Source organism: Moschus berezovskii, chromosome 27 (assembly GCF_049115385.1).
Source record: "Moschus berezovskii isolate FMDL1 chromosome 27, NW_MosBer_1.0, whole genome shotgun sequence".
Lineage (NCBI taxonomy): Eukaryota > Metazoa > Chordata > Mammalia > Artiodactyla > Moschidae > Moschus > Moschus berezovskii.
Genome location: NC_142486.1, coordinates 942,728 through 965,737, shown reverse-complemented (window position 1 = coordinate 965,737; position 23,010 = coordinate 942,728). Strand labels below are relative to the sequence as shown.

General features: G+C 63.6%; 2 protein-coding genes and 1 long non-coding RNA gene across 14 annotated transcripts; 2 read left to right on the top strand and 1 right to left on the bottom strand.

The window, feature by feature from the left end:
• The first annotated feature begins 4,410 nt into the window (after window positions 1-4,410).
• On the top strand, window positions 4,411-6,226 carry PSMG3 (proteasome assembly chaperone 3). 2 transcript variants are annotated; one of them, XM_055410444.2, is made up of 3 exons: window positions 4,411-4,762; window positions 4,906-5,143; window positions 5,743-6,226. In XM_055410444.2, the coding sequence occupies exons 2-3, from the start codon at window positions 4,928-4,930 to the stop codon at window positions 5,893-5,895; spliced, it is 369 nt and encodes a 122-aa protein (XP_055266419.1). In that variant the 5' UTR covers window positions 4,411-4,762; window positions 4,906-4,927; the 3' UTR covers window positions 5,896-6,226. The 2 variants fall into 2 exon arrangements, with proteins under 2 accessions (XP_055266419.1, XP_088689352.1); XM_088833226.1 differs by adding an exon at window positions 5,478-5,621 and having other exon boundaries at window positions 4,411-5,142; window positions 5,739-6,226.
• Window positions 6,227-6,360: 134 nt separating this feature from the next.
• LOC148773599 (uncharacterized) lies at window positions 6,361-12,596 on the bottom strand. The gene is made up of 3 exons (XR_016036636.1): window positions 12,457-12,596; window positions 11,608-11,925; window positions 6,361-9,212 (listed from the first exon to the last, which is right to left on the bottom strand). It is a non-coding gene; the product is annotated as an uncharacterized LOC148773599 (long non-coding RNA).
• Window positions 9,532-22,578, top strand: TMEM184A (transmembrane protein 184A). Of its 11 annotated transcripts, none has more exons than XM_088833222.1 (11): window positions 9,532-9,737; window positions 13,555-13,743; window positions 14,458-14,571; window positions 15,505-15,571; window positions 16,053-16,218; window positions 16,593-16,683; window positions 16,783-16,858; window positions 16,973-17,064; window positions 17,668-17,837; window positions 18,264-18,461; window positions 19,180-22,578. In XM_088833222.1, exons 2-11 carry the CDS (start codon window positions 13,634-13,636, stop codon window positions 19,440-19,442), a joined length of 1,347 nt encoding a protein of 448 aa, XP_088689348.1. In that variant the 5' UTR covers window positions 9,532-9,737; window positions 13,555-13,633; the 3' UTR covers window positions 19,443-22,578. The 11 variants fall into 11 exon arrangements, with proteins under 11 accessions (XP_088689348.1, XP_088689341.1, XP_088689344.1 ...); XM_088833215.1 differs by lacking the exon at window positions 15,505-15,571 and adding an exon at window positions 12,841-13,096; XM_088833223.1 differs by lacking the exon at window positions 9,532-9,737 and adding an exon at window positions 11,349-11,485.
• The last annotated feature ends 432 nt before the right edge of the window (window positions 22,579-23,010 follow it).

Here is a 23,010-nt window from a genome sequence, read left to right as displayed (position 1 = left end):
GGCAACGCCTTACCTGTTCCAAGACCGCGACACCTGGAGGTCCTGCTGGTCCAGGTTCAGCTGCCTGAGAGCCTGCGGTCAGGAGGCTGCAGGGGAAAAGAGGCAGTGTCATAACGAAGGAGCTGAGTGAGCGGACTACCTGCATGAGCGGCCCCCCGCGCAGGCGCCCCCCACTGTGTAGCTCCGGAATCTGCCTCTCTCTCTCTCTCACACCCCCAACACCGAACGCCCTGGGAATCATGTCGTGAGGCTGTGGGAGCGCGGTGCAGACCAAGTCAGATTGTAAATCTTGCAAGAGATGCAACATTTCAGAAAGTCCCTAACTGAAGTGCCGAGGGACGCTCAGACCTGGCCCAGAGCCACCGGCAAGTGTGGGAGGGCCTGACTGTGCAAGTGAGGACCAGGAAACTGATGACGCTGGTGCCAGGCTGGGGCTCCCACTGAGGGTGACGTGAGCAGCAAGGGGCTAGGAGAGGCCCCCGGGAGACGGATAGCGAGCTGATACATCTCAGCACAACTGCCCCTTCCTATGACAGAACCGAGAGGATCATACACGCTGTGAAGGCGGACGTGGAGAGCTAGCATACAATTTGTTGGAAAAATTATGACCTGCCAAAACAACACCTCATTAATTCTTTGTTGGTTCTACAACTTATCATTGCATTGAGAACCTAAATTTCCTTGAATTCAAGACAAATTCAAGATGCTCCCTCTTTTTTTTTTCAAGATAAATTCTCAAACTCCTTTGCCCACCACTGACATCATTACTATGTCATCCCCATTTTCAGTGAATTCACTTAAGGGATATTTCTTTCCAGGTCGAGTCTCGTCTTGCACTCAAGTACTCGGGGGCAGGCGGTGACCTCCTGCTCCAACACTGTAACTGTGTAAATTCTGCTCACACACCCGCTCAGGCCACCAGGAAGCCCCCTCCCCGCACGGCCATCACCTCAGTTTGGGCTGGCATCTCACCTCATGTGTCCTGCATACTCAGTCTTTACCAAAGATCTAAACCAAAGAACACCATCATAAAAACATCCAGTTTAGGGACTTCCCTGGCAGTCCAGTGAAAATAAGAGTTCACCTTCCAACACAGGGGCTGTGGGTTCTATCCCTGGTCAGGAAGCTAAGACCCCACAAGCCTCACAGCCAAAAATCCAAAACATAAAACAGAAGCAATATTACAACAAATTCAACAGAGACTTAAAATATGGTCATCAAAATGAATCTTTAAAAAAACTATCTACTTTGTTCTTCAGCATCTCTTTAATAAAAGCGATAAGCCTATTCCAGACATGGGGGGTTTTGTTTTGTTTTGGGTGGGGTTATTTTCAGGGGGGCTCAGATTTCTTGTACCTATTTGCCTAGAGAGAGAGAATGCATGAACTGGTAAATGAAAGTAAATGAACCTTTTACAGGTTTCACACGGCAATACGTTGGTAATTGGCTTTTGAGGCATGTGTGGATGGATGGTTATTTAAATTTAGAGCCAAAAAAAACCTAGACCCTCCTGAGAAACTGTATGCTTCCTCTTTTGGATCTTAGAACCACGAAACTCCTAATTTTTCCCTCAGTGAACCGACTGCAAAAAAAAGCAAAATACAAGGTTTCTCTTGGCTTTTCTATCTTGATCATGTTTCGCAGATATGCCTTTTTCTTTCATGCCGCCAGAAATCACTGTGCAAGGAGCATGCTTCATTTGACATAACTTGGATTGTGCACGGAGTTATTAAACCCTGAGAAAGAGCAGTGAGGATAGAAGGGTGCCAAAGTTTCCTAGGGCTTCCCAGGTGGTTTGGTGGTAAAGAATCTGCCTGCTAAGGCAGAAGGCACAGTTTCAATCCCTGGGTCAGGAAGATCCCCTGGAGGAGGAAATGACAACTCACTCCAGTATTCCTGCCTGGGAAATCCTACGGACAGAGAAGTCTAGTGGGCTACAGTCCACGGTATCGCAGAGTTGGACATGACAACAGGGCTTCCTGAGGGGTTAAGTGATGTGGACAGACCAGGCCGGGGGGAATCTGCCTTGACAGGCCTGTCAGGAAGCCGGTTAGGTTTCTGAGGGGTTGTTCATCTCTTCAGGGAGAGGCTCAGGGCTCTGATTACTGCAGGATCAGCACAAGACACCCCCTCTGCCAACACCACTTCAGCTGAGAGAGACGTGTGCAGGGGGTGTGGGGTGTGCTCAAGACTCCTGGGGGGACCAGAAATGATCCTGCTGCAGGACAGCACTGCCATTGCTCTTCCCCTCCACCTGGGCGTGCACGTTGTGAGACCAGTCACCAAGGGTAAAGTTCAGAAGCCCAGATCCCGCCCTTCTCAGCTTTGTGACCTTGGGCAAGTTCTGCGAACCTGAACATACTGTCTACACGATGGGGATGGTAATGTGTCTGCTGAGTGGGGTTAGGATTAAATACGGCACTATAGGAAAGCCCCTAGCACAGCTCCTGGCACACACTAAGTGCCAAACAAATGTCAGCTGTCATCATCCCCTTGGACGGGGAAGCCCGGCCCAGACGGGTTTCTGAGGGTAGAGGCTCCTGGCACCATCGAGAGGGGTTCACAGACCTTAGTCAGGGAGCTCCCTGGAGGCCCAGCGGTTAAGACTCCGCACTTCCCATGCAGGAGACATGGGTTCAATCCCTGGTCAGGAAACTAAGATCCCACATGCCACGTGGTGCAACCAAAAGGTTTTCTAAAATCTCAGTGACTTTCAAATACATGTATTTTGCCGTGTGGGTCTTCGTTGCTGTGAGGACTTCTCTCTGACTGAAGTGAGCGGGGGGTTCTCTCTGGCTGTGGTGCACATTCTGTGGCTTCTCTCCTTGTGGGTCTCGGAGCACAGGCTAAGAGGCTGTGCACAGGCGGAGCTGCCCCTCGGGACGCGGACTCTTTCCCGACCACAAACTGAACCTGTCTCCTGCACTGGCAGGCACATTCTTTACCACTGAGCCCCCAGGGAAACCCCCAAAAGATTTGTTTTTTGAAAAGGTTTTTGTTACTGCCGGGCAGAGGATACTGACAAAGATTCTCTCCTAGACCAGACTCTACTCCCTGAACTGTTTTTAAAAATTCTATTCCACATTTTATTTATTTAATCTTGACTGCACTGGGTCTCCATTGCAGCACTTGGGCTTAGCTGCAGCATGAGGGATCCAGTGCCCTACCAGGAATGGAACCCTGCACTGGGAGCACAGTCTTATCCACTGGACCGCCAGGGAAGTCCCTCTCAACTCTTTCCCAACTAGACACTCCTTTTGGATTTCTGTGATGTCTGTGCATTTTCCAGTCTTAGCAAGAACAGCTCCCCGATCCTGCATGTCTGGTAACTGCCAATGTCTAACCAGTTCCTCATCCCCCACCGTCCCCCAGGTGGTTTGAGGCCACCCTGGCCCGCCTCCAGCAGGAATTCTGCTAGGTTTTCCTGCCTAGAAAGCCCCCAACCCCTCTTCCTCCTAGCAATTTCTCACCCACTGACCCTATCCTGCTCCTTGGCGGTAAATCCCCACTGGTTCCTGCTGCTCTAAGTGAAAAATGTCACCTGCTGTATCAGTAACCAAAGGATGTTGCAACCTCCAAGCCATGACATCACAGCTGCCCAACGGTGCACCCTGAGGGGACTCGGGGTGAGAAGCCACGGGACGCTGGCCCCAGGAAGCTGAGATGCACATCAAAGGAGCGTCGGAAAGCGCAGAATTCCTGGAGACACCGGGTTTTCCTGTATTAAGCAACCTTCTGACTCTCGGACTACCTGGTCTTTATTGGGAAACCCGTATACACCCTGGCTCCTCCCTCACCTCTCCGGGGCAGTCTCTCAGTTCTCTGAGATGCTGCGTCCTGGGCTAAAGTCCTCAGTTTTGTCCAAGGAATGACACATAACTCCCGACTTTTGGGTCGTGTGTTTTTTTTCAGTCAAGAGGCATTTGGGATGAACCCAGAGGGTCCCACACCTAGCTCTCTTGCGCCGTACATCAAGGGTCCTGACTGGAGTTGTCGGCGCTTAAAGTGGCGACCAGCCCTGCTTTTCCCTCAGCTCCCCGTGCTTCCTTGAAGGTCCTGGAACCCACGGCCAAGGGGCCAGAAACCCCGTCTGAGGCTCCTCAACACAGAGCTGCAGGGCTCCCTCAGGAGGGCGCGGGGACGCCCTTTTGGAGAGGCCAGACGCCCCTAGCCGGAGGGCCGGGGGCCGAGAGGCCGAGGCCCCCGGGTTGGTGCTGCAGCCCCCTTCCGCAAACATGGCGCCAGCCCGCGCGGCCCGGGAGCACGGACGCCGCAGCGCGGAGCCGCGCGGCCCCAGCGCAGCCGGAAGCGGGCAGGCTGCACTTCCGGCCGCACTTCCGGCGGGGCGGGGCCTGGCGGGGCGGGGCCGCGGCGCCGGCGTGCGTCACTTCCGGGCGCGGCTCGGTGAGCGCGGGCGGCGCGGCGGGCGGCCGGGCAGTGGGCGGCTCGCGGGGCCGGAGCGGGGCGCGTTGGCCGGGCGCCCCCGCCGCCGCCGTCCCCGCGCTGCGGTCGGGGTGCTGCTGCTTCTGTGGGGCCGCCGGGTTCCCCGAACGCAGGGCTCGATCAGTGGGCGGGCCGGAGGCGCGGCCTGCCGCTCCGCCGCGTTTCCGAGCCTGCCCGCGGGGCTCCGGGAGGGCCCTCGGGGTGGGGTGCGGGCCCCGCGCGGGCAGGGAGAGCCCTCGTCTGCCTCCGCAGGGACAGGCACACTTCGGCGTCCAGCCTGCGTGCCTCTGTGTGTCTGAGTGAATCCAAAAAGCTCCCGGCGAGTAAAGCCTCTGTGGGCGAACACACACGGGCTTTTGAACGGGCCAACTTGTGTTTCTCTTTTAACGCCAGTGTTTATTCTGGGGCTCCCACGCTACCTGCCATTGATTGATTTACTTTTCTTCTTAACATAAATGAAAGGTGCCATCGAGCAGACTCAGCCATGGAAGGTAAACCGTTGGTGACATCCAAACAGAAGGCTGCCGTGGTGTGTGGCGTCCCCACTCAGGTGGTCTGCACAGCCTTCAGCAGTCACATCCTCGTGGTGGCGACCCAGCTGGGGAAGATGGGCACCCTGGTCTCCCTGGAACCCAGCAGTGTGACCAGTGACATCGGCAAGCCTCTGCTGACCACTAAAGTGCTCCTCGGGAAGGATGAGGTAATGTGGTTGGGAACGGCTCCCAGTGCCTGTACTTTGTCAGGATGTGGAGCATCCAGTAGGCAGGCACAGCCCCCGTCCCCCAGCCCCCACAGCCCCCACAGCCCAGGGCAGCGCTGTGCGGGGCCCCCCAGATAACTGGAGGGTGTCCGCCTGCGACGTGCATCCCATCAGCATTTTATCAGACAGACACACGGAGCCATTGATTTTGTAATGCCAGCCTGTGCCAGTTTGACCCCATCATAGTATCTTACGGTAATGAGTGCCTGTTCTGCCCCGGTCTGGAAAGATCATCTGTGAGGTCTGTCAGGGTTTCGCTCTGTGGACTCTCGCGGCCCTTCCAGAGTAGAGATAACCAGGAGAGAGGGGAGCCGGAAAGCACTAAGGAAACATGGCCAGTGACGCTCCCAAGCAGCGTGTGTGTGACTGAGTGTCCAGAGGGTCTGGTTAAATCTGAGTCACTGTCGCACCCCACTGGCCGGCGATGACTGAACGGACTGGGAAGCTGGCCTGGGCTCCTGAGAGGTACTGGGAGGAGGCATTAAGAAGCAAACAGGTGTCTTTCGGTTAAAGTGGTCTTCCCCCCTTACCCTTATCAGCCTCTTGTCCATGTCTTCGCAAAGAACCTGGTGGCATTTGTGTCTCAAGAAGCTGGAAACAGAGCCGTTCTCCTCGCCCTGGCCATGAAGGACAAGAACATGGAGGTGGTGAAGGCCCTGAAGGAGTTGATCCAGGCGTGCCAGGTGTGGTGACCCTGGAGCGGCCACCCCTGCCGTCCAGAGGCGGCAACTCAGACACCTCCTCAAGGACCAGAAGGTCCTCCTTTAGTCAGGAGGAGGAGCTCTCTGGCTGTGGCCCTTGAAGCTGGAAGAAGCACAAACACCTCAGGCTGACCTTGGTTTGGAGGCTGACGTTCCCTATGGAGGGAGGATGGGAAACATATCCTGAGAAGGTTGCGAGTCCTCCTCCCCAGGTCCAGACAGCCTAACATGTGTGAGAATTGACAGGAGGAGTCATGGCCCTCAATTATTGGGGGAAATTTTTTTTTTATTATTATTAAAAATAAATGCACATCCCCAAATACCTTACTATTGTTCTTAACAACGATGAGAAACGTTAGGCACACAGCATACGTTCACTGCCGTGAACAGCCGAGGGGGAGGAAAACCTATCTGGCAAAAGCTCGATCTGAGGTTCATATGGTGCAACGGCTCCGGAGCTGACTCTGCCCCTCCCTCATCCTGCTCCTCTTCCCATGGCTTTTCTGATCCTTCGGTTGCCCAGACGCGGCCTCGCGGTGGGTTGGCACCCTAGCGTCCAGAGCCGCGTGCTTAAAGGTAGGGGGGTAGAGGCGCTTCCCCCCACAGGCGCGGGTGCTTGTGGGAACGGCCGGGAGGCAGAAGTGCAGACTGGGACGTTAGGGGCTGCTGAGGACCCATGATGGCGAGACCACGCTGCTGGTCTAACCTGAGAAGGACTCAGTGAGGTTGCTGAGCATGGGACAGAGGACCACAGTGTTTAAAGGCTCATTCCCTCAGCAGATGCCGGGGCCCCTGGGGAGGCACGTTCACAGCCCCTCAGGACCCTCGGGTAAACCTGCAGGCACACGCCAGCTGTGGGGTGACCTGGTGACCTGGTTCAGGAGGGCCGGGCAGTCATACAAGGGTCCACCAGACTTCCTGGAGCAGTGCAGATGCCCCTGTGGAGAGCTTGAGGGACCCGGGAGCCAGGCCCCCACCAGGGGAAACAGGCAGATCTACGCCAGGTGGCTCAGGGCTGTTCGGCAGCCACATCTGGCTGGGGGCCCCGGGTCCCACCTCCCTGCTGCTTGCTCTCAGCCCCGGCCTTTCTCCTGAGAAGACCCCACCTGGCGTCTGCACTTGGAGGGGCTGCATGGATGCTTTAAAGGCCAGGAAGCAGCTGACCAACCGGAGAAGGAAAGGCCTGTCCGCCCACGTGAGAGGACCCGAGGGGCGACACAGGTCACGGCAGGCGCTGGGGACACAGACACCGGAGTACAGGGGGCGTGTTGGGTCAGTAGGACCTGGGAGTGATGGGGGAACTGGTGCCTGGCTGGGCACACGGGGCTGGAGCCGCCTCAATCCGTATCAGCCTGTAATTAGTGCGCTTGTCATCCAACCATCAGTCTGGAAACACGCTTCTCCCGCTTGACCAGCTGGGAACCTGAACCTCGGGTCAGGCTCCAGCCTGGGGCTAAGTCCAGATTTGCAGCTTTGGTTTTCTGACTCAGCCCCTAAATGTACAAGAGGTCTGACTCACGCTGCCCATTGGTGAGCTCTGGGCTCACCCTTCAGTCCTGGTAACGTTTAATTCTCCCGCCCGCTCCATGAGGTCACCGCTGTCATCCACTCGGCAGTTGAGGAAACGGAGGCACGCTGCCACCAGGCGGCAGGGCTGGCGTTTGAAGGCCCCGCGGCCACACCGTTTACCGTCCCCAGGCCCCTCACTGACACTCCTTGGATGGGCCACACTGGCTTCCCTAGTAGCTCAGCTGGTAAAGAAGCCACTTGCAGTGCAGGAGACCAGAGTTTGATCCCTGGGATGGGAAGATGCCCCGGAGAAGGGAAAGGCTACCCACTCCGGTATTCTTGCCTGGAGAATCCCATGGACAGAGGAGCCTGGCGGGCTACAGTCCGAGGGGTCACAAAGAGTCGGACACGACAGCGACTTTCACTTTTCCACACTGTTTACCTGGCCCCAGCCCCTCACTGGCACTCCCTGGTCCCCTTTCTAAGGAACAGGCCATCCTCGTCGACACTGAAGGCAGATGTCCCTCCGGGCTCTGCATGCAGGGCTCCGGTGCAACCTTATGCGGAGGCCTCCTGCGCACCAGGCCCTGGCGGCACCCCCGCCGTCTGACCGAGTCCTGGTGACTGCGTTAGAGGCAGGCGGGCAGTGGAGGAAATCGAGGCTCGGCAGGACAGGGCAAGTTGCTCAGACCCCCAGGGGACTGGCCCCAGGATGCAAACAGCCTTGAGCCCGACGGCTGACGTATAATTGAAACCAGGGTCCCCGGCGCTGTCCCAAGTGGCACTCACTCAGAACTGCCTGAAGCTGTCTGGCAGCTATCGAGAATAGACTTCCGTCACTGAAGCCAGTGCCTCGCTGCTCTGCTCTGCCTTGTAAATCAAGATGAGCGGCTCGTGAGGAGGCGCTGGGCCCTTGCTTTCCGCGGTGCTTTGCTTGCAGCTGCTGTAATTCAGGAGCAGAGATATGTGCTCCAATAAAGAGACCCATAAAGCCGCGGTTTCCGCAGGCAGGGCTGTCGACCTCATGGAAATTGTTATTCGTTTAGACGGAAAGGCTGCGTATGGCGCTTTACCCAGCGATCAAACTGTAATTACAACTCCCAGCAATTTACGGCCAAATGTGAATAACGCACGTGGGGTCGGTGTGCCAGCCCCTGCAACGCTGACAGGTGCAGGAAGTGCCCTTGTTCAAGGCCGTGCCCTTGGACCAACGCAGTGTGGTGTGGACATGTGGGATGGGCTGGTGTAGACACCCCTGCTGCTGAGCTGCAAGCAGAGAAGCCCAAGTTCTTCCGCTTGCTACCTTTTCCTAAGTGGACACGGGCCTGCAGCCCCATCTCAGAGTCAAGGGCGAGTGGGTGCCCTGGCGGTCAAGAGAGGCCGGGAGAACGGCCATCCTCGGTTATCCATCCAAGCAGCTTGTGCAGGGTTTGGTGGAGCCCTCTATCCTCCTGAACCAATCATGACAGACAGCCCGCGGACTGAGGCAGCGGCCGCGAGCCCAGCTGGATAAGCTGGTGTTGGCTGTTCTGTTTCGCACCTTGGAGTGAAACTGGAAATCAGGAGCAGGTGCTGGGCAGGGGACGAGGGTGATGGCCGGATCCATGAGCACAAGCTCGGAGCTGGCTGAGGGACGTGGACGGTGACCGCGCCATCAGCTTTCACAGTCACAGCTGGAGAGCAGAGGGCAGGCCCGGCTTCCTGTGGGGACCAGGAACATCAGGATGGTACATTCCGCACGGTGCGAGACGTGGGAGGTGCCGGAGCCCCGGGAGGCGCGGCTCCCTGACGTGGGGCAGCTGAGGGCAGAAGGGACGGAAGACAGGAAAATGGAACAGCATGAACAGAGCAGGGCTGGGTGGGGGTCTCCGGGTGTGGCAGACGCCACGTCACCCCACTCAACCCTCACGTGAAGTGGGTCTCAGACCCCCGGCCACACAGACGGGCCGGGCAGACGCAGGACCCAGAGCCACAGCGGTCGCTGGTCCAGCAAGACCCATGCCTGGGGGTCGGAGCCGCGACAGCCAGGTGGGTGGTGGGTGGGAAGGACGGCTGGCCCCAACCCTGGGCAGGGCACGGCGGAGGGCGTGGCTGGGCTACCCGGGCAGGTAGGGCCGGCCTGGCAGGGAGGCGTTTGCTGGGTCTGGGGCAAGGCCAGCGCTTTCCCAGCAGCATGACTGACCCAGGCCTCTGGGAGGAGGCACGGCAGAGGCCTGGAGGTCTGGCGGTGGTGCCAGACTGCCCAGCCACCCTCTCGGGCCCGGAGGCCTGCATCAAACCTGCCTCAGGGGCCCAGCCAGACGGTCGAGGGCGCTACCAGGAAGGTGAGCTGTGTGTGTGTGTGTGCATGTGTGTGCACGTGTGTGTCTGCGCGCCCGCACACCCAGGAGAGAGGTGTCCAGGCTGGGCCCCGCTCACCCCTGGAGAGAAATGCCCACACCCTGAGATTCTGAGCTTCACAGCGGTTCCGTCCCCAACCTGCCTCCACCCCAGAGGCCGTGCCCCCTGCGAGGCACCCCGTGCCCCATGTGCCACCAGGTGGCCAAAAAGAGCCTCAGGCTAGCCCGGTCAGGCCAGGCCCAGGTCAGCACCCCTGCCCCAGTGCCACCGGGAAGAGTGTCCCCCACGCAGGCGGCCAGGGCTGGCGGTCTGCTCTGGGGCAACGTGCAGGTACGGACAGGCCCTGGGGAAGCACAGGCTCTCCTGGGGACCGAGGCAGCAGGCCTGGTAGGGACTCGGCCAGGCACAGGTGGGAAAGAGGGCGGGATGAAAGGAGGAAGCCTTGTGTGGGTCCCTGCGGAGCCAGGCTCGCTGGCTCAGTGCCTGGGCAGCAGAAGGCCACTCACGTGCGCTCGCTGGCGGGACCCCTTGCCCAGCACCCGGCGGCAGCTGCCGAGGCCGCCTTTGGGAGGAGCCGGCAGAGCCTCCCGAGTCCCACGCTGACCAGGGCTGCCCTGCCACACACGGCCATCCGTCACCCACGGAAACCAGGGCCCAGAGAGGCCACAATCGGCCAAAGCCACAGACACAGTGGGGGCCCGCAGGGTCCCGGGTCCGCCTCTGACCAGGCCTGCACCCGGCTTCAGGCCCAGGGCCCCGCCCAGGCAGGGAGCCGGCACCTTGGACCGGGGAGGCCACGCTTCCAAAACCGCCCGCAAACTAGAGCTGGAAGGACCCTCAGCCCCCGCCCCGCTGAGGCCCAGAGGGAGTGGAGGAGGGGCTTGGAGTCCCCTGGCTGGTGGGCGGCCAGGCCGGGACTCATCCCCCGCGGGCTGCAGAGGCGCTCTGCGGGCCTGACAGGCGCCCGGCGCAGGCCATGGCAGGTGTTGGCTGTTAGCAGCCATTCTGCAGGCAGCAGCCACAGCCCAGGGGTGAGTCCTTTTGCTGCCCGTGGGCACCGTCGGCGAGGGCCCAGGGGCCATCAAAGGACCCTGGCGGGCCAGCCCGGGGTGGGCGGCTTTCAGTGTGGGAAGGACCTGGATGCGAGGAGGGCGGGAGGGAAGAGTCTGCCCCCGCATGCCCCCAGAGACATCCCCAGGCATCAGGCCGGCCTAGAAAGGGGCTGGCTCGGCAGGGATGCCTGGAGGGAGGTTCGGTGCCCGACCCAGGCCGAGAGCCCTGGGCGTCAGGTGAGGGAAGGGCGCTGAGGTCTGTGACGGGCCCGCGGGTCCCAGCCTCCCACAGCCTGGCCGGGAGCTGCCTGGGGCCCCGTCACATCAGGTTACCTGCAGTCAAGGGCCTTGGCCTCTGGGCGGGCAGGTTTGTCCCGAGATGGGCTTGGTCAGTGTCCAGCCCCAGGAGGGTGAGCAGGCCCAGCCGGACCGGCCACCTCTCCCAGGAAAGTGTGGCTGTGACAGCGGTAGGGCCTCCTTTGGCCAGAGTCCCATGGTGGCCGAAGGGTCAGCCTCGCCCTGGCCCTTCCCGGGAGCCGGGTGCTGGAGCCCGCGCCTCCCCAGGCCCGGGACCCTTCGTTGGACTTGCGCAGGCTTGGCACAGCTGGTCCTTCCCTCTAAGCTGGAAAAGCCACACCTCACGCCCCCGGGCCCGCGGGCCCCTGATCCTGCCGCGACTGGTACGTGGCCCTGCTCCACGGTCTGCGGTCTGGGGTCTGGGGCTCAAGGAAGGAGAAGGTGGGGCAGGGACTGCAGTCTACACACAGCACCCCATGGGAGGGCTGGCGGAGTTCAGACTCACCTTTGCAGACGAGAAAGCAGAGGTGCAGTGAGGTGAAGGGGCCTCCAAGGAGGCCGGGATCCCAGCAGGAGGCAGGGCCGAGGCGGCCGCTGGGGTGACCTGATCAGGAAGCCGCAGGATGGGCGGGCGCCCAGGTTTATAACGTGCAGCCACTGCACGGTGGGCAGGCAGGGCTGGGGGCCCGCAGGAACTCGCAGCAGCAGGAGAAGCCACAGGCCGAAGGGGCCAACCGCCAGGCTGCGTGGGAGCCCACGGGCAGGGCACTGGCTCCCTGGGGCCCGGGTGTGGGCTGGGCAGGGCACAGGGATCCTGACGAGTCTGTGGAATTGAAGGAGGTGACATGTGGGACGCAGGGCAGGAGGACACTGGGCCCTCTCCTTGGCAGAGGGAGCCTGCAGGGGGCCTGGGGGAGGGGCGGTCCTGGGCTCTCCGGTCAGGACCAGGGCCTCAGGGTGTGTCTGGGGGCGACCGTGTGGGTGGACGGTGCAGGCGCAAGGGCGGGCAGCCTCCCTGGAGCCCCCCCATACCCCTGGGGGACCCCAGTCACGTCCCCCCAATGACTCCCGCCTCTGAAAGGAGCCTGACCCCTTGACCCAGGGCCTTGGGGAGGGTGGGTGGCACCAAGGACAGACCGTGCAGGCAGGTACCCACGCTGATGCCCACCAAGGTGCCCCCACAGCCCCCTCTGAGGCCAGGCGGGTGAGCAGCTCCCCGGGCCCCCGGCCCAGGGCTGACCCCGCAGGCCCAGCCGCCTTTCTCACTCACCCTGGCCCATCCTCCCCACCCCCAGCAGACAAACAGGAACGTTTCCAGGGGACTTTTGGGGGCTGGGACCCGATGATAGTTTACCCATTTTAAGGGGCATTTAATCTGCCCTCGGTGTCATGCTATGCCCACTCTGTCTCCTCGGAGAACTCCATCAGCCCGACGGGAAGCCCCTACCCACAGGGGCGCAGCCCACCCTGGCCCGCCGCAGACCCTCCCCCGTCTCAGGCCCCTGCGGGCCTGGCCTTCTGGTCCAGGCAGGTGAGTGCACCTGGCGGCAGGAAGTCCCAGGGAGCCAGCCGCCTGGAGCAAGCAGCCGGCCGAGGGATAGAGTGTCAGGGAGGGGCCTGCCCTCTGCGCCGCCCCTCTGCCGGCCCGCCCTCTGCCCGAGGCTGGGGGCCTGCTTGTGGCAGCCCCTCCCTGGCCTAGCACGACCTCCGGAAGGTACCCTGGTCCCACCCTCACCAGGGCCACCCGCCGGGTTCACTGGCCACGCAAACGACCAGCCTGGCTTCCCTAGAGGCCCGGCCGCCCAGGACTGGCCCGGGAGCTTCCTGCCGGAGAGGTAGGTGCTGGGCCCTGTGACCAGGGCCGGAGGGCGGGGTGGAGGCCTTGAGTGCGAGAGCGGGGAGGTGCCTGGTGTCCCAGCAGGTTACAAGAGGCTGCAGAGTGGGCACCCCGGCCAAGCAGGATCCCAGATCAGATGGTCAGGCAGGTGGGCTGGGTAGGTACTGGGCGCGCCCCACACCCCATCTGCTGCTGAGGGCAGGGCCAGTCTGACCGGCTTCCCAGACCCCACCCCCAACAGGCAGGGCCACAGGGGCTCCCTGACTTCCTCTGGTGTCTTTGACCCCTGAACACGGGCTCCCCACAAGCCCAGGAAACCAGAGGGGGACACCGCCCCAGGTCACGGGCGGGTGCCTGGCGTCTGCGCCCAGGCAGCCAACACCAGGAAGGAGGGCACCTCGGGGCCAGGCCTCAGAGTTGGGTCCCTGCATATGGAGGGCTGCCCGGAGCCCAGGCACACAGGCAGGAGGATCCACCTGGCACCCTCACGGGAGGGCTGCTGGCCAAAGCCCAGCACGGCCGCCCAGCCTGGCACTCCTGCCCGCCCACACTGCCGCCCGCCCCTGGCGCACCTTTGCCCTCACCACGTCCCGTGTGCCCGCCCTCCCTCTGCAGATGACTGACGCCCCGGGGCTCCCGGGCACCCCCCTGGCGTGGACGCTGCCAGCTGGGCCTGCGGGGCTGCAGATGGAGCATGCGGGGAACGACTCCCAGGGCCCTGGGCCCCTCTTCCTCACCTCGCCTCTGGCCCGCGGCGTCTCGGGTGTCTTCGTGTGGGCGGCCCTGGTGCTCACCGGCCACCAGGTGAGGGGACCTGCAGCCCAGCCCCAGGGGGCCTGCCTCAGCCCGTGGCTTTGGGGCAGACCCGGAGGCCTGGCTGGCTGGAGGAGCAGCACCTGGGCGCTCACCGCAGCCACGTGGGGCCAGGGGAGGGTCAGGGGACGCAGAGAGCCGGGCGGGAAGACAGATGGCCTCCTCCCAGCAGTGGGAAGAACTCCAGCCGGATGCCCAGCCCCCCTAACCCCCTCCGTGGGCGCTTCGTCAGCCCGTGGGCTGGTTCGCCAAGGTCAGCGGCAGGGTCCCCTTCCACAGACGAGGAGACTGGGGCTGCGAGAGGTCAGGGGTCTTTCCCAGGCTTGGTCACTGGGAGGGGAAGAGTCTGCTCCCGGGAGTCAGAGCGTGGCTGGAGGGGCCCAAAGCTGGGGAGCCAGGTGGCCCCAGGTGGAAGCGCTGGGCCTGGCAGCAAGGGAGAGGGAGTGGGGGTGGGAGGCAGTGCATGGGGGCAGCTCTGGGCAGCAGGTACCGGGCATCGCAGATAACTGTGGCTCGGGAGCCCAGGGCCAGCCCAGAGAGGCACAAGCGGAGGTGGGCAGGAGAAGGCTGCCCGGGCTGGAGGCACTCCCCGGACGTGCAGGAGTTTGGCCCTCAGCCGGGGGTGCTGGGGAGCCAGAGGAGGCTGCGGTTGGGCACCAAGGGCAGGGCAGCCCCTGTAGGATGGCTTGGCTGGAATCATTGCAGGGGCTGGACTGGCAGAGTGAGCCTGGGGCAGGGGCAGTCAGGAGACTGCCGGGCAGGACAGCAGGTGACCAGAGGCCTCGAGGCGGAGCTGTGGGGGCCGAGCCCCCCCACCCCGTGAGTGTCGCCCCCAGGGCGGTGCGTGTCTAGGTGTGGCCTCAGATAACCAGGTTGTGAGGGGGACAGGGCAGGTGTGTTAGGGTGGGCCAGCTGCAGCTGAGGACAGCAGGAGGAGGTGGCCCCTTCCTGTTGGGGCCACCCAGGAGGCCTTCCTGGAGAAGGCAGTATTTGCCCTGAGTTTTAGCAAGCTGTCCCAGAGCATCTGTAAGGGTAGACAGGACAGGTGGGTGGTGTGTTTGCATCATACAGAAGCCAGGCCTTCTTCCTGGTGGCAGCACGGCTTTAGGTTCCCAGGTGGCTGTGCTTTGTGGGACAAGGAGAACCGGGGCGATTGGGCACCCAGCATCCTGGGTCCAGGCTGCCCCAGTTCCAGCCACAGTCTGGGCTTTGGCCCTCTGTCCAGCCCTGACCTTCTGTAATTCTGGGAGTGTGTGCCTGGAGCCCAGCGTCCCAGGGCCCCACAGCCTGGGCGGGGCTGACAGAGAGCCCGTGGGCGGCACTTCCCAGGCCCCCACCCTGACAGGGAGTCCCTCACTCTCCACGCAGGGGGACAGAGAGCGACTTGACCCTCACTTTAAAGAGTGAGGCCTGAGAGGACAGTGGCTTGCCGAGGCCCGCAGTGGGCAGCGCCTGCCCAGGGGCCCGAGTCTGTCTCCTGATAGCTGGCCAGGCCGTGCCCTTCCCACTGCACCCACTGGGGAGGGAGCGGCTGATAAGGAGCCTGACTGACGCCGGCCTGCCCCTGCCACCCTGGGCTGTGCCCCCAGAGGCTCTGCTTCTGCGCTCAGCCTGCCCTCTGCCTGCCCCTCCCGCTGCCCTCATGGCGCTTCCTCCAGGAAGCCTCCCAGGGGTGCTGGGGGCCACAGCCAGCGACCTCTTTGCCTGGCTCCCTGTGCTTCTTCCCCCAACTGCTTCTTCACGTCCTCGCAGAAAACAAGGAACACGTAGGAAGGTCACAGATGAGTGTGGGGACCTCCCACCCGTCCCTCTCGTCCAGGTGCGCCCTCCCCTTTGTCTCTGCCCGGCTTTGGCACAAGCTGGGCCCTACTTGCTTTGCTGTGCTGTCGCGTTCTCTCAGAGCAGCTCCCCAGGCCGGTGCCCGGGGGCTGAGGGCCGCTGTCTGCACGGCTGCGTCACAGTCACGGGCCCACCACCCGGCTCGGTCTCCGGTGTCTCTCCGACGAACGTCCTTGAACGTGAATTCTGTCTTTGTCTCGGAATAAATCTGTTCCGTGGGCTAAATCCCCAGGAGGGGTCGGAGGCATCGGCCGTCCTAACGCCCCCATGTTGCTGTGCCCCGCTGCTCCGCAGGCTCTGAAATGAATGAGTGAGCGAGCCTGTGTCTAAATGCGTGTTCCCGCTGCGCAGCATCCGCTCAGGGCAGGGCCCAGGGAGGCTGGCTCTGCTTCCTCCCACTGGCTGGGGGGCCAGGGGCAGGTGGGCAGCGTGCGCCAGGCCTGCCTTCTCCACCTGCCCAGATCTACCTGCACCTGCGCTCCTACACGGTGCCCAGCGAGCAGCGGTACATCATCCGCCTGCTGTTCATCGTCCCCGTCTACGCCTTCGACTCCTGGCTCAGCCTCCTCCTCCTGGGGGGCCACCAGCACTACATCTACTTCGACTCCGTGCGGGATTGCTACGAAGGTGGGTGCCGCTGACTTTCCAGGGCCCGGGGCGTGAGCGAGGGGCTACCAGGGGCTTGCACAGCCCCTGCCAGCCTGAGTCTGGCTTAGTGAGGGCCCCGCCCGATAGCCAGATCAGGGGTGCCAAGGAGACTCCCGGGCTCCCAAGGTGGGGGTGGGGCTGCAGCTGGGCCGGCCCGGAGCCTGGGAAAGGTCGTGGGGGAGGTCGTGGGGGAGTCAGAGCCACAGGGACTGCTGTGGGCCCCACCCCAGCCGGGGAGGTCCCAGGGCTGGGCTGCGAGCCCCGAGGAGTGAGTCTGTCTCCCAGGCAGGGGGCGCCCAGGAGCTCTGCGTGGCCGGCGGGCCCAGGCTCACTGCCCACACCCTGCTCTGCAGCCTTTGTCATTTATAGCTTCCTAAGCCTCTGTTTCCAGTACCTGGGGGGCGAGAGCGCCATCATGGCTGAGATCCGGGGAAAGCCCGTCCGGTAAGCGTCTGCCCAGAGCCCGCGGGTCCCCCACCCCTCCGTGGGCAGCCAGCTGGGGGTGTCCTCTGGGGACACACCTCAGGGACTCCTGCACCCCAGGACCAGCTGCTTCCACGGCACCTGCTGCCTTCGGGGCATGACCTACTCCATCGGCTTTCTGCGCTTCTGCAAACAGGTGAGTCCTGGGCCCCCCGGCCAGTCCCACACGGCCCCTGCATGCCCAGCACGCTGGGCTGGCTCCTCACCAGCAGCCCGCAGCCACCACCCCCAGCCCCTCTCCGCCCCGCAGGCCACGCTGCAGTTCTGCGTTGTGAAGCCCATCATGGCCGTGGTTACCATCGTCCTGCAGGCATTCGGCAAATACCACGACGGGGACTTCAAGTGAGGCCTGGCTGGCGGTGGGCAGGGTGGGGGGGGCACCCTAGGGGGCCGGGGCAGGAGGCAGGGCTCAGCACAGGGGGAAGGGCCAGGGGCAAGGCTGTGGCAAACACACCCTTGCCACAGGTGAGCCCTGGGGACCCCACGGCCCCAGGCAGCCAGGGTGGAGTTAAGGGCACCCAGGGAGCCAAGCTCCGCCCTCACATGCACCCCTGGGCCAGGCCCACAGGCGCATCTCACACGCATGGGCACACCTGCTCACATGAGCGCACACACGTTCTCACAGAGGAGCACACGCATGCGTGTGCACACGTGTGCCCACCCACATGGTCACATGCACGCCAATGCCCGCCCACGATGTGAGTCCGCCTTGCACAGGGCTGCTCCCATGGCGGGAGGCTGGGGAGGGGCAGTGGTGTTCCTGCCTGGAGGCGGTGGGGTCTGGAGACCAGCGCCCCCAGCTCCTCGGCCGCCCTCCACGTGTCCCGTGTGGCCCTGGGGAGCCCAGCTCTGAGTCTCTGCGGTGCCCAGGCTAGCGGCTCAGGCCGATGGCACAGCGGGTGGAGCGGGGTGGCCGCCCTGACGGGTGCCCGCCCTGGCCCCCAGCATCCGCAGCGGCTACCTGTACGTCACCCTGGTCTACAATGCCTCGGTCAGCCTGGCGCTCTACGGCCTGTTCCTCTTCTACTCCGCCACCAGGGAGCTGCTGCGGCCCTTCGAGCCCGCCCTCAAGTTCCTCACCATCAAGGCCGCCATCTTCCTCTCTTTCTGGCAGGGTGGGTGCACAGGCCCCGCTGCCCTCAGGCCCAGCCCCACCCCAGCTGCAGTCCCGGTCAGCAGGGCTCTCAGCAGGGGAGACACGAGGACCCCCCAGCATGTGGGGCCTGACGTGGGGAGACTGCACGCCCAGAGGGGTGCAGGAGCCCTGCGCCCACCAGCTCCTGGGCACTCGTGGCCCCCATTTCTCAGAGGACAGTGAGCAGCTGGGGCCAGGGGGAGAGCAAGACAGGCCCTTGGGGATTCTTGATGCCCGCTGTGCCAAGGGACCAGCACTGGAGGCATCCAGCCCCCTGAACTGAGCTCGGCGCTGCAGACCCCCACCAGGCTCACGTGGCCTCGGCGGGGCGGGGTCTGGGCTGGGGTCGGCTCCCGTCCAGCCTCCTGTCCACGCAGCTGACTGAGTGGCCGGCACTAACCCCCAGGGCTGCTGCTGGCCGTCCTGGAGAGGTGTGGGGTCATCCCCGAGGTCCAGGTCATCGACGGGAGCACGGTGGGGGCCGGCACGGTGGCCGCTGGCTACCAGAACTTCATCATCTGCATTGAGATGCTCTTCGCTTCCGTCGCCCTGCGCTATGCCTTCAGCTGCCAGGTGTACTCGGAGAAGAAAGAGAACTCACCAGGTATGTGGGACCCACAGCCCCGGGGCGAGGAGTGCCTGGACCGTCTCGAGGGCAGGGGTGCGGAGCGGGGCCCGAGCAGCCCCCGAACCATGCCTCTGTTCCCCACCTCACCCTGGTTGGCAGGGAGACGGCCCCAAGGAGGGCCCGAGCCCCCGACAGGAGCCTCACCTGCTCACAGTCCAGGGGAGGAGACCAGGGGCGGGATGAGCTCTGAGATGGCGGGACCTGGCGTTTGGGCCCAGGGTCCCTGCACTGATAGACGGTTCCTGCCCCCGGGACTGCGGGGTCCCCGCCAGCACTCCCAGGTGCCCAGACAGGCCTGACAGGAGAGTCGGGGGGCTGGCTGGTGCTGGCGCCCCTAGAGAAAGGCCCATGTGGGTAGGGATGGGTCTCGGCCGGGACTGGTCAGCCCAGAGTGGTGAGGAGGTGGAGGGGGGTCACCCCAGGGTGGAGATAAGGTGGGGCCAGCCCAAGGTGGCCTCCCACCATCGGCCTTGGCAGAGGGTCTGAGCTGGGAGTGCCCCAGGGCTGGGCTGAGGTCCAGGGGTCCTGGAATCACCCCCTGCTGGCCGAGCCAGGACCTGGACATGCAGAAGAGAGGCCTTGGCCCTGGGCAGCGTGCAGGCTGGCAGGGAGCAAAACCAGGTCCTGGGGGCCAGGCGCACGAGGGGCAGGGCGTGCCCGGGGAGCACCCAGCCCACCCACCGTCCACCTCCAGCCCCCTCAGCGCCCATGCAGAGCATCTCCAGTGGCCTCAAGGAGACCATGAGCCCGCAGGACATTGTGCAGGACGCCATCCACAACTTCTCGCCCACCTACCAACAGTACACGCAGCAGGCCACGCAGGAGGCGCCCCGGCCCAGCCAGGGCAGGGCGCCCTCACCTCGCACACCCCCCCACGGCCTGGACGGCGGCCCTGGCCGGGGCAGGAAAAGCCGCAACGTGGAGAAGCGGATGCTAATACCTGCAGAGGAGCTGTAGGGGCCTGCAGTCAGTGGCCGCCTGGAAAGGACCCCGCCCACTGACCGTCTTGCCAAAGGTCAGGCCTCTCCTGGGAGCCTCCTGCCCACCCACCTGCGGCCGGTGGAGCGGGTCACCTGGTAGCCCTGCCAGGCGCCCAGGGGCCTCACCCTTACCCAGTGGGCCCGCAGCCCCACAAGAGGGCACTCCCGCCCCCCTGATGACCCCAGTGACCTGCCGGGCTCCCCCGGCCGGCAGCTCAGGTGGCCTCCCTGCATGGACAGACCCCGGGCAGGGCAGTGGAGGGGAAGGAAGCTGGGCAGCCGGGAGCTGCGGGCCACAAGGCGGGAGGGCTCCATGCGGGCTGCGGGAGGCAGGCAGGCGTGGAGGGAGGGGCCGAGGTGCAAGCCCCCAGGTCAGCCGACCCGCCAGGTGGAGGGTGTGCTGGCTATGGTCTAGGGGGAGGGGCAGGGCCCCCAGTGGAGGGCACAGGGTCTCCTGATGAACTGCACTTATTTATTCATAAACAGCCGGGTTTTCCAGTGCCTCCAGCGGCCTGTGTCCCTGCAGGACGGATTGCAGGGTGGGGGGGACAGATGACACCACCGTCCTAAGTCTGGGTGCTGCGGGCGGGGTCTCATCCACCGTGGGGCGACCGGCCACGGTCACAGCTCTGAGTAGGCGGGCAAGGGGCTTGGACCCGAGATAGGGCAGCCTAGCCCTCATGGGCCCTGAGATCCAGAGCCTCCGCTCTCCCGGTTCGAGGCCCTGTGCCACCCCGCCTGGGATGGGTTGAGGAGGCCAGGTATGCAGAGGCCAAGGAGGGGCCTGGTCCCTGGAGCCACCTCCCCATCCTCTCCCCGTCCCTGTGCTGGGCTGGAGTGCGGGGGGAGCCTGGGACCTGGGAGGGGGAACAGAAGCGGGGGAAGTGAGAGTGGGCCCCAGGTGTCGGGGGTCAGCACGTGGGAAGGGGGCGGCAGCCACCCGGGAGTCTGAGTCAGTCCAGTGTGTCTGGGGGAAGGAGCAGGGCGGGGGCAGTGGCCCGGCTGGGTGGGCAGGAAGCCCCGGCGCCACCCAGCTGCGACGCCCCAGGCCTCCCCGTCTCTGGCTCCCACCTCACCAGGGAAAGAGCGAATGGCCGAGGGCCTCAGAGAGGCTCAGCCAGGCAGGAGCAGCCTGCGGTGTCCAGGCCAGAGCGGGCCACCCCTGGGCCTGGGGACACGGGGCTCCAGGCCAGCGGCCTCTCCCAGGGCCCAGACCGCCTGCCTGATAAGATAGGCTGGCCTCCTCCCCGCTGCCCCCTGGGAAGTCCCCACCTGCCTTATCGCCCTCTGCGGCTGCCAGACCCAGCTTGGGGAGGCCCCTCATCTGTCAGCTGGTGTGGGAGCTGCCACGGGGCTTCCCAGAGACGTGCCTGCCCAGGAGGGAGGTTTTCTGCAGGCTGTAGGACAGGGGCCTGCCGCCCAGGCTCCGTGGTAAGCCAGGTGGCGCGGTGGCCTGGAGGCCCTTGTCCACAGGTACCTCCATGCAGTGTGAGTTGCTCAAAGCTGTGCACCCGGAGAGCCCATGGGGCCTCCTCCTGCAGACCCCAAGGTGGTGGGGTCCTGGGGGCAGGAGGCTCCCGGGCATGTGCACACACACACACTCCCCCCTTCCCCACCTCCACGAAGGCTCAGCGAGGTTGGGCCACGTGCCTGAGGTCACAGAGCTGGGAAGCAGGGAGCGGCTCACCCCAGTCCTGCCCTGCAGCCCATCTGCCTGTGGCCAGGCCCTCCTGACCTGACAAAGCCAAGGGACAGGATACCCACACTTTGTGCCTCCCCCGCCCACACCTATGGCTGCTGCCTGCCCTGGTCTGCAGCCCACGTCCTGGGGGTCCTGAGAAGCAGCAGGCCGGGGTGGGGGTCCAGCCTTGCTGAGAGAAGGCAGGGGGGAGCTGAGCACACCTGTCCCCACACCTGACTCCACGGAAGGGCACTCAGGGCACGCAGGAGAAGGAGCCGGCGGAAGCCGGGTGTGGACTCCTGCGGAGCGGCTGGCGCTGAAGCAGAGTCCCTGGGTTATCAGGTGCCGCCCGGGTCAGCTCAGGCAGGGGTGGGCGGAAGGGCCGCCAGTGGTCAGAAACACCGATGAGCAGTTCTCCTGCAAGCCTGACTCTTCAGAGGCCAAGGCCGAGTGCTGACCCTCCTGACCCTCCACGGGTCCGTGGGGCACGGAGGGGGCAGCGTCTGAGGACGGGCGCCCCACCCCAGCAGGCCCAGGCTGGCTGGGCCCCGGCACCGGCTTTCAGCAGAGCCTCCCGCCTTGCTTCCCCCACACCCCGAGCAGACCCCAGCTCTGCCGCCTCCTGTTGGCTCACTCGAGCCCCAGCCGACAGCCGCGCAGCGTCCACGACGGGGTCTCCCGGTCAGGGCAGTGGGGTCCCGGGGAGCCCACCCACTGCCGCCCGCCCCCAGCAGCTCCGCTGCTGACCCGGGCCTGGGGGGTGTGGTCACGGCAATGCGGGGTACGTGCAGCGCAGACAGCCCCCTCGGGCAGGGGAAGGACAGACGGACAGACAGCTGGCCCGAGCGGCAGCCGTACGGCAAGACGACATGAAACCAGAAAACTCTTTATTGAAAGGTACAAAAGCGTCACAGCGGAGATGTACAGCAATAAATTAGGTGTGGCCGGCGGGCGGGCCGCTCCTGCCTCAGGGCCACGACATAGGGTCTCTTCTCAATAATTTATATCACGATAAAAGCAGCACAAAAATAAATATTGAAATGAAACTGCTGAGTGGCCGGAGGTGGGAGACGGGTGTGGGTGGAGCTGGCGCAGGGCCCTGTCGCCCGGGAGCAGGGGGACGGGCCTGTCTTCTTAAATAAAAAAAACCCATATATTAAAACTGTGACAATGAAACTCCAACGCTCTGAAAGGAGGAGGGGGCACACGGGTCTCCCAGGCCTGGTCCTGGGAGCGGGGTGCCCGGCAGGACCCCCGGTGGGCAGAGGCCTGAGGGCAGCGCTCGGCAGCCGACTTGAGAGGCCAGGCGTGGGAAGGGGTCCCCCCCACCCTCACTACCAGGCAGCTCTGCTCTATAGAGATTTACAGTATCAAATAGGAAGAAAAGGTATGAAAATCTGTACGATAAAATGTGTATATAATTTTGTATATATATATACTTCTCTCTCTTTTAAATATCCCCATGGTCCTTATTGATATCCAATGTGGATTACCTACCATGGCTATGGTACGGACAGCTTCTCTACACGCCCGCCTGGCTCTGAAGGCACCCAGACGTCCCCGAGGCCGCGCCTCCCCCCAGATAGGGGGACACTTTCTGTCTGCAGCCCTTGGGGCCCTCTGCCCTCCCCGCACGCCGCCTCCTCCTCCTCCCGGGTGGGCCAACAGGTGGGAAGCAAGCCAAGAAGCAGCCGGGAGCTGGAGCTCAGGGCTTCCGGCCTTCGGGGGACTTGGGGCTCACTGCCCATCCACCACCCGCCTCTCCTCCCGGCACCTTCCCAGGAAGGGTGGGAAGGGGCGGCCAAGCCTGGCCACACTTGGGGAAGGGATGCCCAGCAAAGGCCACCCGATCAGCAGTGGCTCC

What these genes read in the sequence shown, in the direction of transcription:
- TMEM184A (XM_088833213.1), top strand. Translation starts at nt 14,216, where the DNA reads ATGGGGGCAGCTCTGGGCAGCAGGTACCGGGCATCGCAGATAACTGTG. An exon ending in CACCCGTCCCTCTCGTCCAG is followed by an intron (nt 15,572 to 16,052) that starts GTGCGCCCTCCC and finishes CCACCTGCCCAG; the next exon opens with ATCTACCTGCACCTGCGCTC. An exon ending in TACCACGACGGGGACTTCAA is followed by an intron (nt 17,065 to 17,667) that starts GTGAGGCCTGGC and finishes CCTGGCCCCCAG; the next exon opens with CATCCGCAGCGGCTACCTGT.
- PSMG3 (XM_088833226.1), top strand. Translation starts at nt 4,928, where the DNA reads ATGGAAGGTAAACCGTTGGTGACATCCAAACAGAAGGCTGCCGTGGTG. An exon ending in GTGCTCCTCGGGAAGGATGA is followed by an intron (nt 5,143 to 5,477) that starts GGTAATGTGGTT and finishes TGGACTCTCGCG; the next exon opens with GCCCTTCCAGAGTAGAGATA. An exon ending in TCACTGTCGCACCCCACTGG is followed by an intron (nt 5,622 to 5,738) that starts CCGGCGATGACT and finishes CCCTTACCCTTA; the next exon opens with TCAGCCTCTTGTCCATGTCT.